The 17,920-nt window shown below is 48.7% G+C and overlaps 1 protein-coding gene across 2 annotated transcripts; it reads left to right on the top strand.

Moving 5' to 3' along the window:
• The first annotated feature begins 2,796 nt into the window (after positions 1-2,796).
• On the top strand, positions 2,797-16,914 carry CUEDC2 (CUE domain containing 2). Of its 2 annotated transcripts, none has more exons than XM_014956336.1 (10): positions 2,797-3,296; positions 4,689-4,816; positions 9,272-9,365; positions 10,139-10,282; positions 10,569-10,630; positions 12,226-12,359; positions 13,445-13,615; positions 13,909-13,970; positions 15,697-15,757; positions 16,380-16,914. In XM_014956336.1, exons 3-10 carry the CDS (start codon positions 9,292-9,294, stop codon positions 16,524-16,526), a joined length of 855 nt encoding a protein of 284 aa, XP_014811822.1. In that variant the 5' UTR covers positions 2,797-3,296; positions 4,689-4,816; positions 9,272-9,291; the 3' UTR covers positions 16,527-16,914. The 2 variants fall into 2 exon arrangements, with proteins under 2 accessions (XP_014811822.1, XP_014811821.1); XM_014956335.1 differs by having other exon boundaries at positions 2,797-3,093; positions 16,380-16,909.
• The last annotated feature ends 1,006 nt before the right edge of the window (positions 16,915-17,920 follow it).

The following is a 17,920-nucleotide window of genomic DNA, read 5'->3' as shown; positions in this document are numbered from 1 at the left end:
CAGAAAATCTGGGCGCTTTCCAAGCGGTGTACAGAAGTTGTTTAAATTTCTGTACAGCTCTGAGATTCTCATTGCTGTTTAAAAACAAAAAAAGGAGGGGAGGGACGACTTTCTTCTCAAAATACCCTTATGCTAAATTGCAAAAATGGGTCTCTGTAGAGGTCTGAAGATAAACCACAATTAAAATGCAGTTTGGTTTAGTAAGAATAAAAGCAGTGGACAAAAATTAAAGCTATGCAGTGATATTCTAGGCTTAACAACAGGGAAAAGAAAATATTTTGAACAGTCTCAAGGACACATATGAACTTGTGATAGGATTAACCAAAAAAATATGGGAACTAGAGCAAGAATATCAAGAAATACATCCCAGTAATGAGCTCCTTTCTTTGGATTAAGGCCCATCACTGCAGCCTTTCAAAGCTAGAGTAGACAAAAACTGCAGGACACCCATTGTAGGGAACATGCCTGCAATAAGCAGGTGGCAAAACCAGGTGGAAAGGATACTTTTTTGTTCTCTAATTTCACTTAAAATATAAAAGAGAAGCATGTGTAACAGTTAAAATTAACTCGCATACAAATATCATCCACCCACCTATTAGAATGCCACAGAACAAACTTATTTCAAGTACGTTATACAACAACAAGGAGTTAATAATGAGCTGGAGAAGGAACAATTTTCCTCTGGCTTGATTCAACACACTTGCATTATTCATCCCGTTTGTGAAAGAATATGAATCCCATCAAATAATTAGATGGTGTGTTAACCTCCCAGGTTTGCAATAGCCTGTGACTGACGAGTAGAAGAATTGTTCTCTCCAAGAACAATTTCCTGCGCCGTCGCTCCCTTCCGCCCCGACCATGGGTGAAGGGTGTGTTTTGTGTGTTTGTATAGGGAATCCCTGTGGAGTTTTGTTGAGCTTTAGGTCAAAACCCTCTGAGTTTAACTTTAAATTGCGGAGCTATTCGATGCCATATCAGCATATCTATTACCAGTACTACAGTAGTGGTGGATCTTCCATTAGTGTAAATAATAATAAATAAAAAAGGAACCGTTCTCTTACAGCATTTTGGATTAGAGAAGGTGGGAAGGTGAAACATCAAATTTCAATAAAATATGCTGAAAGAGAGAAGTCTAAGTAGTTATATGGGAATTTTAGTGGCATTTTAACTTAGATTTTCTCAGACCTCTTATTTGAAGCCCAGTGTGGTTTCCTCCTCCCTTCATTACCCCAGGATAGACTGCCTTGGTCATCAGCCAGATTGATGGTCAACTTCAAAGTATTTGTTGTAGAAAAAACAAACAAACAAACGGAGGTCCTGTCTGTTGATGTTCTGAAACGCATGATTTACAAATAATAGGATTTGTAACGATTTACAGATTGTCTGAACATTTCTCATGGCCCTCGAGGTTTCCAAGCAAGTGAAGGAAACCACAAAGCAGACTGAGGCAAAACAAATAAATCCTTACATTCTGCTGACAAATAGAGTGCCATGAACCTCCTGTGGAAAAAGCTGATAGAACCTCATACGCTCTCATAACATAGATTAGTTTAGGAAGTTCTGTTCTAGTTCAGTCAAGAATTGATGAGGGAAGTTAGGTCAGACAAGGTAAGGGCCATTGTTTCTCTCAGCTTTAAAGACTGTTAATTTCTAGGGGCTTTACATGTGCTGCATTATTTTCTTCAAAAATTCCCCTTCCACTTCACTGTGATGTAATCCCATTTCCACCATCTCTCCATCCCAGAAGCAGCTGCGTTTTTGGCATGTCCTTTTTATAGTGAGGATCACACAAGTTGAAACGCATCCTAGAAATGGGAGGATTGTTGGGGGATTTTCCAACTATTTCCCAAACTACAGTAAAACCACAGATCAGAGGACAGATAATGCAGCATAGTTGATTAGTTTCAGTTAATGTATGGATAAATGTAGCAAAAAACCAGCCCAAAAGCAGAAGAATTCAAAGACAGGGGATACTCCTGCAATGAAGTATATGCATACAATGTCAAGGGAGGAAGGGAAATAAACAATGTAAACAGACTCTGATCCTAATGACACTGGAGTGAGTGTGGAGTGACGTTCCCTACCCAGCTGGCATTACTCTGGAGCTTTCCTGGTACCGCCAAAGGCAAAATCAGGCTCATTGGTTTGGTATTTAGCAACACATTACTGAGGAGCGTGAGTCGGAAAGTAACAATGCCTTGCCAATCTCTATGAAGGAGAAGCACCTGGCATGACACAACCACCTCAGGAAGCACTCGCTGTTGTTGTCAAGACCAAGTAAATCAGGGGGCAGCTCACCTGGCTGGGGAAGGGGGCTGCTGCAGCCAGCCAGGAGGGCAAAAGCCCCCGTCCTGACCCCCAGTGTGGCCTCCTCCAGCTTCTCTCCGAGCCCAAGGCCACCCTGAGGCGCAGCTATCCTCTGCGTTGCCGGAATAAAGGAATAACCAGCAGCTTGCCAAGTGTGGGATGGGGTGGGGAGGCTTTTTTAAAAAGCACAAGAGGAAATGGCGGCGGGAGACTCCACGTGCGGCTCCCAACTTGAAGCGGCTTGGGGAACACTCCTCAAATGGCGCTTCCACCCCACAAAAGCTTCAGCTAAGGAGCGGCGCTCCGAGGAACAGAGCGACAGTGCCCAAACACTTGAAAACGTGCCGTTTTCCGTCCGGGAGAGCACCTCCCGCGCTTGGCAGGGAGGGGAACGTCCCTCGGCCGTTATCAGGGTGGCCCCAAAGAGCGCGGCCGCCTCCCCGGGTCTCACAAAGGCGTTTTTCCGCCGCCTGGGCGGCCGCCACTCCCGTGCTCGCTTTCCTTTCCTCTCTGCCGTTCCCACCCGGCGCTGCCCGCCTTTCCCGCTCGCCTCGGGACCCCGGCCCGGACACCGGCAGGGGCACACCGACGCCTGCGTCCTCCGCGGCTCCGGGGGGGGGGGGCTGGAGGCCGGGCGCGGCGCCGAGGAGAAGCCGCCGGGCGCCTCCTGCCCACAACCAAGATGGCGGCGGGGGGAAGCCGCTCTGCCCTCGCGCGCCCGCCTCCGTGACTGAGCCTCAGCCGCGCCGGGAGGGAGCGAGGCCGCGGCGGCGCGCGGGCCATCAGGTGACCCCCGCCGGGGGAGCGGAGGGACGGTTCCCCCCTCCCCGGGGCGGCGGGGCCGGGACCCGGGGAGCGGCGGTGGCGGCGGCCTCTTGTGAGGAGCCAGCCTGCATCCCCCCCCTCACCCCACGCTGTGGCCGCCGCGGCTCGGGGAGCGCGGGAGCCGGAGGAACCCGGGCGTTTGGCTCAGTCCCGGTGCCCGGCAGGTGCGGGGAGGGGGACGGGGTGTCTGCCGTGTCGGGGAAGGGGGGAACAGAGGGGGCATGGCGTTGAGGGGGGTTAGGGGGGGCTCGGTCTGCTGGTAGAGTTTGCTTCGGGCACCCCGTTGCTGTATTCTGTCATCACCCCCTGAGGTAATTGTTGCCCGTTAGCGAGGGGGAACGGGGACGGCGGGAATAAATAACAGCCTGGAGTCGCTCAGCCCATCCTTGGGCATCACCTCCAGGGAGGTGACTCTGCTCTGCTCTGGGGAGACCCCGCCAGGAGCCCTGTGTCCAGCTCTGGGGCCTCCAACATAAGGAGGACATGGAGTGGGTCTGGAGGAGGCCGTGAAGATGCTGGGAGGGCTGGAGCCCCTCTGCGGTGAGGACAGGCTGAGAGAGTTGGGGGTGTTCAGCCTGGAGAAGAGAAGGCTCCGGGGAGACCTTAGAGCCCCTTCCAGTCCCTAAAGGGGCTCCAGGAGAGATGGGGAGGGACTTTTTACAAGGGCATGTAGTGATAGGACGAGTGGTAGTGGCTTCAGACTGGAAGAGGGTAGATTTTAGAAAGATTTTTCACTGTGAGGGTGGTGAGACACTGGAAGAGGTTGCCCAGAGAAGCTGTGGCTGCCCCATCCCTGGAGGGGTTCAAGGCCAGGCTGGATGGGGCTTGGAGCAACCTGGTCTGGTGGGAGGTGTCCCTGCCCAGGGCAGGGGGTTGGGACTGGATGATCTTTAAGGTCCCTTCCAACCCAAACCATTCTATGATTCTAATGTTACAGCTCAGGATCAATACCAGCTGCTCACCCAACGTGGGGCTTGGTGAAGAGCTGGCCATGGACATGCCACAAGGACAGCAAAACAGCAGCAGGGAAACCCAATCCTCACTTTCTGGTCTGTCTCCCCTTCCAACCCAAACCATCCTATAATTCTAACGTTACAGCTCAGGATCAATACCAGCAGCTCACCCGATGTGGGTCTTGGCGAAGAGCTGGCCATGGACATGCCACAAGGACACCAAAACAGCAGCAGGGAAACCCAATCCTCACTTTCTGGTCTGTCTCATCAAAGCTACCAGAAACAAGCTCTACCTTACAGTGGCAGTGAGGCCACCAGTGCCTCTGGAATACACCTGTGATGTTCAGAGATCAGTCCCAGGCACTGCTCCAGAAACTGTAAACGTTGAAAAACATCCCAACATGGCAGTGAGTTGGAGGCTGACAAGTACACTCTTCTCTCATCCCAGTTAGCCTTCCCCATGGTACATTTTATTCCAAAGGATAAAGATGCACCCTTTGCATTGGGGGAAACAGTCACAGGTGACATCAAGCATAGGGACACTGATATACAGGGAACGTTTCTCTTGTGCTCCAGCTAATTCAGTTTTCCTTTCCCATGAAGGACTCACTCGTTCATGGCTTGGGCTGAGCAACCATAGGATGGACCCTCGACTCCTCTGCAGGTGCTGAAGTGACTGGTGAACACTGGCCGTGGGCTAAGGTCCATGCACAGACAATACCCCTGCTCAGGTAAGGGCCGCGTGCCAGCAGAGCACCACCCAAGTGCAGCCCTTCAGTGTAGATCTGGGAGGGAGGGAAGAGTCTGGCCATTACTGTCTTCTATTACTCTAATTTAATGGGACTAAGTTATTGCCCAGACCCTTTTTTTTAATGTTTGAGTGTTAAGCAGTTAATTGTGTTAACGTGCACAATGACCTCAGCTCGCTTTCCCATAGCAACCACACCGTGAAAGTCCTTTCAGGGACTTCTTTAGCAAGGAAAACAAAAAATGAGAGCACTGAAATGACGTCTGTAAGGCGTTACTCAGCCTGGAAAGCTTTCTGTTAAGCCAGCAAAGTTTCAGGAGGTAAAGTAGTTCAGTGGAATACAGTCACAGCTCGCTCTCTGTCCCGCAGGTTGTGGCTTTTGAGAGGTTTCCTCCGAGGCTGTATGTCACAGGTTATGCTGAGAGCTCCTCATCCTCAAGCACACGCACACACAAAGCTGTGTGAGATGTGCTCTGTGCTTTCTCATACCAAATTTTCAGAGGGAGCACAGTGAACCATCCCTGTCCCATTACTTAAGAATAATTACCGAAACTTGAGCTGAAGGAACATTCTCAGGGTGGTTTAGTCAGTCCCTCTGCCAGATCAGTTTTACCTAAACTTTCTCAAACCTGTTCTGAGAAACGTCTAAGGCATTACAACACCCATCTCCTTCCACTTGCAGAAACCTCAGCTCATTGGTACGCAAATTTATGATCTCATAAAAGTTGATGTACATCCAAATGGCAGTTCCTCTCAGCTCAGAAGCATTTTCCTAAATTGCTCTCCTCAAGTCTGTCTTGTTAATATAAAGTCCGAGGCACAATCAATCATTCCCATCTCATCACATTGACCGTTTGAGAATGATTACTGAAATTTTGAGTTGAAAGAGCCTTTGGAAATGATCTAGCTGTATGCAAACATTTCAGATTTTCACCCTTTTTTCTTTTTTTTTTTTTTATGGAAAGCGGATTCATATGAATTGTACAAAAAGAAGCCAACTTTTTTGGAATATAGTACAAGTAGATATTTCAGACACCACAAGGATAATGGTACTTTTAGAGGGGTGTTGTTTCTGCAGCTGTTTTATTTAAAAAAAAAAAAAAAAAAAAAACCTAATACAGTGCTCCACCGCTCACTCTTTAATAATAAACCCCAGTGTTTAAAAACTGTCTGAAAAGTGACAGGGATTTTCAAGGGTTGAAGGTCTCTTGTTCTGACAGTGCAAAACTGCGAGGCTGTAGCTGAGGGCAGAGCAATAGGAATACCATTCCTTGACCATATGTTTTAAAAAATAGATTTTGTGCAACATGTTAAGCAGAGCCCACATTATAATGACAAGAAATACAGAAGGACTTTCATCGATATGTTTGAATCAGCTGACAACTACTGAAGTGATCTTAAAATCCACACTGCAATTATGGTTGGAAGTTCAAAGTGATGGCAACACCTTTTCAGTAAAATTGAGCTCTCAGGAGAGTGATTTCTCCTGCCTTTGGGTTTTAGATCATTCTGTGCGTTATAAATCACTTCTCCACAAAACTGGGCACGTAGGATAAGACTTTGTAGTAAATCTGCCCCTTAAGTATTGCAGGTGACCACTGGAAAAATGTTGTGTTTGAAGGCAGAGTACATCAGGTGGTTTGGTGTCCTGAGTTATTCTAAACTTGGCTGTGTGGGGAAGAATGTGCAGGGACATAGGTTTGTTCCTTGAAGAATCTATTTTAAGATGTTTGTACAAAGGTTTTTTATCAGCTCCCCTTATTTCAAGAAAATACCCCCTGAATTGGAAAGGCTGGAGGACCTTCAGGACTTGTCTTCCACAAGCCTCATTCAGCCAAGACCATTGTAGGCTACAAATCCCCCAGGTCTTTTGTAAGGACAGCCTCTTTAGTGGGAAACAAAATCTCTCCTCTGTGGCAATAAATGATCAAGTGCAAGTGCATTTGTCTCTCTTGCTGCCCCTCGTTTTATAGGAGCAAAGATGAGTTCTTCAGGTGAAATGGTGATGCCTGACCGTTTAAGAAACACTTGATCACCCAGCTGCTTTCCATCCTTCAGCGTGACTACACTGTTGTCATTTAAAGGGTTTCCTTTCTTCAAAGGCAGGCTGAAGGTGGCAGCTTGTCTACTCTGTATATAAACCTTAAATCTGAGTGAGCTGGTGGATGGACTTGTCTGAGATGCCAGAGATTTATACCATTTAACCATTTATACCCAGTGGGTAAAGCTTGTTGCCTTCTTTCCTCTCACAGGCCCAAGGAAATAGCTTTTCTTCAGATAGAGCATGGTAACTCCACGGAAAAATACCTAAATATTTTCAAACACTTCACACCAGCATTTCTTGTAGTTTTCAGAGGTTGGGGAATGGACTCAAGCCCAGTTAGTGGCTGGCTGTAGCTATGATACTCCTGTTGCTGAATTATCTTCTATGTTTCTCTTGTCCTGGTGTGACACTTGCCTGCAAGTGCCTTTGATTAAGGAGATGAGTGACTTTGCCTGTACTATTGATCAGAATAAATTACCAGCAGCTAATTTATGGACCTCACAAAAGTGCCTTTGACATGGTGAATTGTGCTCTGTTGTTCAGGTAATTGGGTTGTCAGGAAATGTTATTGGTTACTATACAGTTATCTCTTATAGAATATTGGCCTCTTTCATAGAAATGGACAAAATCTTTTAGACATCCAGTTCCCAGGATGTCATGAAGACTGAGGAGAAAGGAAATAAGCATTCTTCTTGATCATAGTGACCATAGTAAGAACATCTTGACTGCTCTGTGTTGATTTTCCATCCTTGATTTCTGTAAAAAAGAAAATTACTTCTCTTGTACCTGCAAGTTCAGGGAGCTTGGTGGTTGCCAGCATTTGCAGATTCAGCTTAAAATGGGGGGAAAATGTGCTGCTTAGGACAGTATTCTTGCCAACAGTGAGATTCAGAATCTTGTCATTGGCTTTTTGATGTCTGAGAAGAATAGAACAAAGCTCACCTTTTTTTTGCTGTGTGTGTTACAAAGATGACAAAGATAAACCTGGTTCTGTCACACCACTGGAGAATACAAAAAAATGCACAGAAACAACAAATGGGCAGCGGGAAGGTGTTTTTACACATGGTTGTTGTTACATCCACCTTCCACATGTGCAGGCCATGACATCTGCAAAAGTGAGAAAAGCACAAGCAAAGGATCCTGGTGAGGTGGAAAAATAAAAGCAGCTCCGGAGCTCTCTTTGGGTGTTTATGTGAAAAGCTCCTACCTGAAAAAGTCTGGGTTGGTGTTTTTGTGTAATGCTGTGAAATGCAGCTCGCTCTGGAAGCCTCATCTGGGGAGATGCCAAGCCTTTTTGATTCCCATGGGAACATGGAAATTGTGTCTCAGGAACCCACACAACTGCTCCACAAGTGTCCAACAGACCTGGTCAGGTCCTGGCGTGGCTGGAATGAAGGAGCTGTAGTGGTGGGAGCATGGTGACCTTTGGAAGCTCTCTGGCCGATGACCACATCAATTTCTCTATATGCAGGGCTGGTTTCCTTCCTTGGGAGAACTCTGTGCTTGCACCAGGAGTTTCTCCACGACCCCAGGGAGAAGGAATGGTTAAGGAATGACTTCTCTCCACCCAGTTCACTCCAGGCCCAGTACTGATAGCTGAAGGAGGGCTGTGGGCAGCCCCGCTCTGCTATTGCTTCTGTAGGAGCTCTGTGATTCTTAGAACTCCCCTGAGTTTTGGGTTATCAAGCAGCCCTTGTTGCAGCTGCATCAACTGCAGAATGGCTCATTTACCCAGCACAACAACGGGCTCCTGTTTGGGCAGGATTCCACTGGCCGTCCATGCCTGACCTGCAGACCTTTGATATTTTGGCTGGCAGACTGGTTGTCTGTGCCCTGCTTGGTATTTCCCTGTAAAATATGCTTTAGGTTGTCCTTTCTTTAGGAGGCATTACCCTTCCTCCCACTCGTTCCTGAGTCCAAGCCTCAACTGTGATTGCTCTTAGCTGGAAGGTCCACCCCTTTCTGCACTGAGCCTGCAAACCCACTGCTTCCTCACTGGACAGCACAGTGTTCCAGCTCAGGAGGTGTCTCTGAGGTCCTACAGCTGGACACATCTGCATTTCCAGCTTTGCTTCCTGGAGGAGACATTTTAAATGTACAGTACAGCTGCACGCTGTCAGCATCAACAGGAGCAGGAGAGGCCCAAGATACTGGGCTGCTTTGGGCTGGTATTTCCAGTGGATCCTCATACTGCTGCTTTTTGTGGATAACTTTGCCCACTTTTACCCAGGGATGACAAGACATTTTGGAGGAGTTTGTGAATTGTTCTGATGGGAAGAGCACACTTGCCTTTACCCTGCCTACCTTTTAATCTTCTTGATATTTTTATCTACTTCTCGCCTTTGAAATTACTGGGAGTTTTCTTTTTCTTCCCTTTTTTTTTTTTTTTTTTAGAGAGAAAGGTTTAGAAAGACATGGAGCTTGAAAGAATCATTCGAGACACACTGACACGCTTCATCCAGTCCCACATCCCTGCAGCAGACCTCAGGTATGTTGAGATAGGAAGATCCAATAGCTTGAACTCTGCATTAATTATTCCTCTGCACATCATATCGAACTCTGTAGCTTTCCTGTACTTTGTGTTGCTTTTTCTTAAGTCAGATCCAGGATGCAGGTAATTTGCACAGGCTCTGATGAGGCAGCTTGAACAACTGTCGTTTAGCATTGTAATCTAGCAATGTCATTTCTTTGATGACCAGGATGATTAATTTCCTGTCCAGTAATACACATTAGAATATGGGATTCCCTTTGTTCCACAGTGCTCCCAAAGGGCTTTCTGAGCAGCATATTGCTTTGTCAGGGCTCTCCCTATTTTGAACTCTGCCTGCATGCAGATACAGCCACCTTGAGGCTGGAGCACGGCAGCTGGTGGCAGCATTGACCTGTGTGGAGAGCTGCAAGCAGAGAACTCTGCATCCCATAGAAATTGCAACTTGACAGAATATGCTGACCACCCCTGAAAACACCAGTCGGCATAGAAAAGTCAGAGTTTGGACACTTGGAATATGTTGGATAGCTCAGCTGAAGCACCTACAGGAGCACAGCCTCTGGGCACATTTTATCTGTAAATGCTTCCCACTTGACTACTGACTTGACTACTTGACTACTGGATTTACTGGTGGCATCTGCCCATAAGATACATTCCACATAGGTCCTTCTGCTGCTACATTAGACACAAGGTTAGAGGGAATGGAGAGAAAGAGAGAGAAAAAACAGGCCTGTTGACCCTGCTGCCATGTCCTGTGTTCTCTCTGTCTTCAGTGGGATGGATGATGTTTTCTTCTCTTATATCACGGGTGTCCTGGAAGAGCTGGGCTCACCAGAATCTTCCGAGGAGACTTTTGACATGGACACCTTTGTGGAAATGATGGAGGCATATATCCCTGGTTTTGCAGAAATCCACAGGTATGTGAATGTTGCAGCTTTATATATGCAGCATATATATATGCATGCCATATTCTGGCAGCCTGGACCCATGTCTTAGTACCAAACCTGCACCATTATGATAAAGTCTTTGCCTGAATACACAGCTGGTGATCCCAGTATAGTTTGCAAGTAGGTCCTTGGCCATTTGAAATACCAGTTTATGTTATTGGGCATCAAGCCTTGTCTTTCTATGAAAAGGTAACCAAGTAGGATAGGCTACTGCTTTTATTCCTCACACTAATGATACAGCTTCTGTCTCTTGCAGTGAGGATGTTTGTGAAATGATGTTCTCCCTCTCAGAAAGGCTCGGTGAAGCTCGCAACAAAGGTGAGTTACACACAATTTCAGCACAAGAAGGTATATTCTTTGAGTGTTTTCAGTCCACAATTTCAGCACAAGAAGGTATATTCTTTACGTATTTTCAGTCTTAGTTTGGAGTCTTTCAACTCCAAACACTCAACTCGGTGAAGCTCGCAACAAAGGTGAGTTACACACAATTTCAGCACAAGAAGGTATATTCTTTGAGTGTTTTCAGTCTTAGTGTTTGGAGTTGAGCAAAGTCACAGGATAGAATAGAGTCTTGTTTGCCACAGTTAGGATCTCGTAAGGTAGGTTTCTGATACCAACACAGGGGAGGTTTGAGTCATATGGAATATTGTTTGCCACAGTTAGGATCTCGTAAGGTAGCCTGAATTGACTGATGTTTGTTTTTTTTTCTAGTATTCAGTCAGGTTTCTGATATCAACATAGGGGAGGTTTGAGTCATATGGAATACTGTCCAAAACAGTTGATCAGATCTCCAGACACCTCTGCTGAGATCAGATCCATAGTAATAAAGGAAGAAATAGCAGATACGGGGCTGCTTGTTGGAATTCTACTGTAGCTTAATTCTGAAAGTGGGGATTTCTGCCTGCCTCTGCCTCAGCGACACTACCACTGGGCACCCCGTGTGTATCATCAAATAGAGTTGAGCTGATTATCTGTGTCACTTCTAGACTTTAAGCATTCTCCAAGCTCACTTCCCATGTCACCCACGAACCCTGGCATGGATGCAAGATCAGCAATGACGTGCTCTGGCCTGTGCTATGCAGGACTGCAGAAGACTGTACTATCCCAGTGGCCCTCTCTAACCTCAGCACTCACACATCAGCTGGTTTGCTCTGTTAATCAGCCCCAAAGGTGTGTCTGGATATTAAACCTTTCAGGACACACCAGTCTAGATTTTGCTTCTCTAGTAACACCACTGCTGTCTTGCCAGAAGGCCACATGGAGTAGAACAGTCTTGTCTTTTACTTGCTGCTTTCTTGAACTTAACAAAATCTGCTCTAGTCCCCTGCATCCTGCCCTTTCAGGATCCTGATATAGCCAAGAGTGTGGAAAGACAGCACTGTTCCCATTTTAGAGAGGAGGGAACAGAGGTGAAATGATTCTTCTTAAATTGACAGAGAAAAAGCCTGTAAAGAGTAACCTGATGATAGGATCTGCTGGCTCACATATGGACTACCAGAGTGCATTCCCAAATTTAAAAATCAAACCCATACCTTAGTTCAAAGTTAGAGCAAACACTAGGGAATTCTTAGAAATGTAACACAAATACTGTAAGTATCTACAGCCAAAGCACTTGAGAGCCAAGAATTGACAGGTAGAATTGAATTTGCAAGCAGCCCATGTCTGGTAAAGACTGGAAATGCAGCACTTGGGCAGTGCAGTGTGCTTTTGTGCTGCCTTCCTGCAGGTCAGTGTGAGCAGAGCTGCAGCTCTGCCCACCAAGGGCAGGAGGAACAGTAGTGCTTCCCAGTCTTGTCACTTAAGAAGGGATTTTGCTTTGGCACATGATGCACTAGCAATCCAATGCCAACAGAAAGCACAGAGCTCTAGCCTCAGTGGGACTGTTCCTCAGGAGATATCACTATGTCTTTAAGAAAAACCTGGCCAAAAGGCTGTGGAAAGCAGGAGTGAAGCACCCTCTGAAGATCTGACCAAGGGCCAGGAGCCTGGAGCTGGAGCATGCAACGGGGAAAGGCTGTTTACTCCAGCAGACGGAGCTGGGGCCCAGGTATGAGCACCACACAGAGGAGCAGGAGCACTGGGGACAGTCACCCAGCACCACCCCAGGGTATTTCCTGGCTCTGGAAGGAACCCCAGCATAGGGTGTGACACAGCATCACTGGTGTCTGTGATCTCCTCCATTGTATGGCCTGAGAGAGACTGTGTCAGTAAGTGGAAAAAGAAAATTACATGCTGACAGAAGAGTATGAACCATCGCTCTGTCTCATCCTTTCCAGTGGCTGGAAAGGATGAGACAGAGCGATGGTTGAGGGAGCCTGTCCCGATGCCCTCAGAGATCCCACAGCAGCACCACGGGGATGCCCCTGCAGCACTAGCCAGCTTCCACCCTGCTTCACCATGTTCCTCCCCAGCCTTACTCCATGATTTGAGCTGGATCACCATTTTCTCTCCCCAGCTATCATGCTGTATCTGCACAGCAAGCAGTCGCGTCTGGGTGTTGGTCCCGAAGACGCCAGTCCCTCCCTCGGTGACCTTCTGTGCTGTGCACTCCTTGGGCTATGTACAGCCCTGAGTCATTGGCCCAACGGTCCTGGTCCTGCAGCACCTGACAGATGTCCCCCACCTCCTTCCCTCCCCCTCTGCTCGCTCTTTCTCCAGCACTGATCTCTTCCTGCTCCGCGGCACAATTATCCTGTGTCCAAATGCTGCTGCTGCGCCGCCTTCTGATGCTGCCACAGGTCACTGTGTTGAACAGTCCCTTCCCTTTCTGATCAAAGCACACAGAACTTCACAAGGGGAGCGGGAGTTCAAGCATTTGTGCTGCAGCAGCCAAAAAACTCACTCCTAAGGAGACACGTAGCGTGGCCACACAGATGAGCCAGCTCACAGCAGCCCTACTTTAAAGAAGGTTGAAATACAGGGGGAGGAGATTAGGAAGAGCAACGCTTTGGCCTTGCAAAGATACAATCCCCTGTTAGCTTCAGGAATGGGATTTAGTCACGCTTGTAAGGAGAGAGAACCTTCAGCCAAGGGCAAGCTGAATTTCCTGACAACACAAAACCAGAGACGCCCTTTTAAATAGCCCTCTCCTGAGAGTATCTGCAACTTACCTCTGTCTCTTGCTCCAACTAGGAAGGCAATGACTTGAAAGATGGGGTGGAGCTGCTCCTGGAGATGTTCCCGGCTTGTACCGTGAGCCAGGCAGAGAAGGCACTCGCCATGGCCTTGGGGAACTTGGAGGAGGCCGTGCAGTTAATTGTGGAGGAGAAGGTGGAAATTGGCCCAGCAGGTGCGAGTGTGAAGGTACTGTACTCTGAGCTGGGTGGCAGCAGGCCAAGGAGCAGGGCAGAGCTCAGGGACACACACGGGTGTCCCAGCTGTCCCCTTTGACTAGGCCAAGGAGCAGGGCAGAGCTCAGGGACAGACACACGGGTGTCCCAACTGTCCCCTTTGACCGCAGGAATGTCCCACAGTGGAGCTGTAGCTCATACACACCCCTTTCCCAGGGGGGCTGGGGTGCTGCACCTGAGCTATTGGGGGGGAGCTGTACACCCCACGTGTTGTGCTACTCACATCCCCACCTTGTCTCCTCCCAGGAACTGGCCCGGCCCCGCAGAGCGCCCAACCACGAGGAACTAAAGCAGGTTATCCTAGAGAAGTAAGTACCCAGCAGCAAAGAACCCTTTATTCTCCTCCCAGCAAAGGAGGAGGGGGCAGTTTGGGGAAGGTCAAGAATGACAATGTGGTCTGAAAAGAACTTGGGGTGTACAACACTTAGAAGGGATGTCATGAAGCTGATTTGGGTATCACTGAACACGTCTAAGCACAAATACAATCACCAGGTGGGAAAAAAAACACAAGTTTGGGTTTCTTCTAGAGCTCTGGCACGGAAACAGGTTACCTGCCCCAGCTGGGTGACAGCACTGGCTGTGTGTGAGGTTTCAGCCTCCTGCAGATACAGTGCAAGTCCCAGTTAAAGGTTCAAGGCACAGACGTCGTGCTGCAGCTCAGGTGACATGGAGAACTACAGCAGTTCATTCATACCTCCATCCTTGGAGACAGTCCAAACAAGGCTAAAGATATCTTTAAGAGACTGCTTGTACAGCAGCGGTGGGAAGATTAAATCTCAGTTGCTGAAGGTGTGAATTCAATGCATTTAAAGAAACCTCTCTGAAGTCCCCCTATGGACTTCTTGAGAATGAAAATGGCTTTAGATTGGTTTACCTCATATTCATTTCCAAAAGCATTTAATTCTCAATAGAACACACAGTGTGGTTTCATCGATCCACTTTAAGATCTCAGCTTTCAGGAGCATCCTCCTGCGGGCGTGCAGCTTCCCCGTGTCTATCCATCCACATCTTTCCCACCACTTTACATCCTCCCCAGTGACACAATAAACAGCCGGTGGGTTTGGGAAGATAGTGCAGCTTCCCCGTGTCTATCCATCCACATCTTTCCCACCACTTTACATCCTCCCCAGTGACAGAACAAACAGCCAGTGGGCTTGAGAAGATAAGGCAGAACAGCATCCAGGCAGAATTAGCAATCCCTGTCCTTGCCCATCTCCTGTGCAGGCTTGTTTCAGAATAACATGCAAGAGAACAAAACAAAACAAAACAAAACAAAAACAGCACCAGCTGCCAGCTACGTTTCTGGGAATTTTACTTTAATGACATTTTGGCAACATCCTGTACTTTAAACATCACTCAAGCACAGGTACGGAGAGCAGATCACCAGAGCTGAAGATACACAGGAACGACTATATTAGCTACTGAGGGAGAAGTCATGGTCAGCTGTGCTGTCCCCCTGCTAAATCAGCACCAAAGTCTCAAGAGTAGTTAACTCAGCAGTAGAGCAAGCAAGTGCTTGGGCCCTGACGTTTCAGTCACACAGGGAATGAGGTGATGCTTTTAGGAAGTTGCTTCCAGCACATACCTGTTTCGTAGTCAAGTAGTAGGCAGAGCATGAAAAGAACACCATCTCCTCAGGGTAGAAGCAGCCAGCTTGGTCCTCTCATCTCACCTCTTGTCTCCTTTGGCTGCCATCGCTCGGGCTGAGAAGGAGCAGAGCTGTCCCCGTGGCAGAGCACACCAGACCTCGGCACCTCTCTCGGTTCTGCAGGGGCTTTCCACAGTCTCCACAGCCCAAGATCTCAATACCCTTCACATACAGCCAGGGGTGCTCCTCCAGGAGAATCCTGCTGGATCTCACCACAAGGATGACGCTCTTCTTGCCCGTTTGATCCGTAGGGGAATGTTAAGTGCTCCTAGCTGCAATCTAGGCAAGTAGGACGTGTTGCAGGACCACAAGCCAACCAGGGGAGAAGACATAGGCTGTGAATAGCCCCGGGCTACGGTGTTGACTAAATGCTTCTTGTGTTCCAGATACATGATGGTGGATAGCGCAGACGATCAGAAGACACATCGGCCGGCTCCACCCAAAGAGGTAAGAAGAGCAGTCCCAGCTCCCCGGCACTTTGAATGTCCTTTGGCCACAAGGTTTAAAAATCAGGCTACAAGTCCAAAAAGCAAAGGGACAGGCCAAAGGCAAGGACCATTCGCAGACCCCCACCAGTCAGTCAGCAAAGAGGGAAGAGCAGCTTAAGGTGCTGCAGGGTCTCTCAGTTCGTACCATTCCTCATTAGCATGGCTCCTGCTCCTTCACCAGCAGAAGACACATCGGCCGGCTCCACCCAAAGAGGTAAGAAGAGCAGTCCCAGCTCCCCGGCACTTTGAATGTCCTTTGGTGACAAGGTTTAAAAATCAGGCTACAAGTCCAAAAAGCAAAGGGACAGGCCCAAGGCAAGGACCATTCGCAGACCCCCACCAGTCAGCAAAGAGGGAAGAGTAGCTTAAGGTGCTGCAGGGTCTGTCTGTACCATTCCTCATTAGCACAGCTCCTGCTCCTTCACCATCAGACAGCTTCCTTCCCAGTTTTGGCCAAGATTCCAGCCCACCTCAGTCTTCCTGCACCCACACCCTCCAGAGCACAGCTCTGCTGCTTCCTGTCCCCTCTCTTTCCCAAGCAGCGTGGCTGTCCATCCACTTGGTGTTAATGTCTTTTCCAGGCTCCCAAGAAGTTGATCCGCTACATCGACAACCAGGTGGTGAGTACGAAGGGAGAGAGGTACAAAGATATCAAAAAGCCCGAGAGCGAGGAGATGAAGAGAACCTACATCAGCCTCAAACCAGCCAGGAAGTACAAGTTCCACTGACAACCAGGTCCTCCTGCTCTTCAACCTCCACCTCACCGGCCAGGCATGGCAGGATGGACACGTGGCACTAGAGCTGAGGAGGACTTCTCCACCTGCCACTAACTGGGACTAACCTGGGAGCCAGCACACCCGCTTTCAGCTTCCTCAACTAACCCTGGGTGACAAGGAGGAACCTTTTCTCCTTGTGTAGCTGTCCCTCTGCCCCCAGGGGCACACCACAGGGGCTCTTTGGGGCCTGGGCATTCTCTGCTATTCCTTGCATGGGACATTTTTAGATCTAAGATGTGGCTTGTGCTTTTGCAGCAAGCTTTTTACAAGTCTGTGTGCACTGTTGCTTTAAATTGAGTGCCAGTGTCAATAAAGATGACATGAGTTTGTGTGTAGTTCAGGCAGAGCGTGCGCATGCTTTAAGGACGTCGCCTGCAATCCCTCCTGGGGACAAAGATAGGAGCTGGGTCATCCTGGCTTCCCCTAATTACTCTCTTCATCACGTTCACCACAAGATGTGGCTTCTCTTTGGTTAACCACCTAGTGGATACAAGGGCTGAGGCTGAACTCCAGACCAAAACCAGGCTCTCCTTGCCAACACGACCTGCAGGGCTCCACAAACTCCAGCTGACAGCACGGCCAGGGCTGCTGCCACTTGTCACCACTGCTGACTGCCAAAGCTCCAGCCCCACGACACGGAGCAGGACATGGTAGCAGGCCTGGGTGCTACCAAAATGTTAAGTCAGAAGCTGGAAGAAACAAATGGCAATGACCAACTGCTTTTGGTGACAGCACAGCCAATTTTGGCATTTTCTGCCGGTGAAACTGCAGGTAGGAGTGTGTTTTGGGGGGGGAACAACTCCCACCTTGCACCAACCTAAACCAGCACCCTAGGCCTGGACACACTGCCTACACCAGGGACATGCCAGCCCTTTGGTTGCCAAAGCTGGCCAGTGGCCACAGGCTGGAGATGGCCTCTCTCTGCCCTCCTCCCAGAGCCCAGAGGGGCCTGCCCTCTCCCAGGAGGAGGGCTGGAGGCTTTTCTCCTTCCTGCTGGCCTGGTTTGTTCCACAGCTCTGCTGGCCCATCCTGCACACCCACCCCAGGGGACAGTCCTCACGAAAACACCCTCCTTCCTGCTCTCTGGACAAGCTGCCGCTTAAGAGATTTAAAATACAACAAATAATAAATCCTAGCTATTAGCTGGCCTGGCCAAGGCCTGTTGTTCAGCACCGTGGGGTTCCTGCGAGTCGCTCTCTCCACACCACCGCAGAGGGAGTTAACTTTCCCTGGAGGCACCAAAGAAGTCCTCTCACGAACACTAAACAGCCCCAGAGGGAAGAGTGAGCCCCACTGGGACCATCCTGGCCAAGAGGACCATCCTCTCCCTCCGCAGCAGCCGATTC

Source organism: Calidris pugnax, unplaced genomic scaffold (genome assembly GCF_001431845.1).
Source record: "Calidris pugnax isolate Ruff unplaced genomic scaffold, ASM143184v1 scaffold196, whole genome shotgun sequence".
NCBI lineage: Eukaryota > Metazoa > Chordata > Aves > Charadriiformes > Scolopacidae > Calidris > Calidris pugnax.
The sequence above is the reverse complement of the archived record's forward strand: the minus strand, read 5'-3'. Positions and strand labels throughout refer to the sequence as shown.

Coding starts and splice junctions, on each gene's coding strand:
- CUEDC2 (XM_014956336.1), top strand. CDS start 9,292: ATGGAGCTTGAAAGAATCATTCGAGACACACTGACACGCTTCATCCAG. Junction 9,366..10,138: donor ATCCCTGCAGCAGACCTCAG/GTATGTTGAGAT, acceptor CTCTGTCTTCAG/TGGGATGGATGATGTTTTCT. Junction 10,283..10,568: donor GGTTTTGCAGAAATCCACAG/GTATGTGAATGT, acceptor TGTCTCTTGCAG/TGAGGATGTTTGTGAAATGA.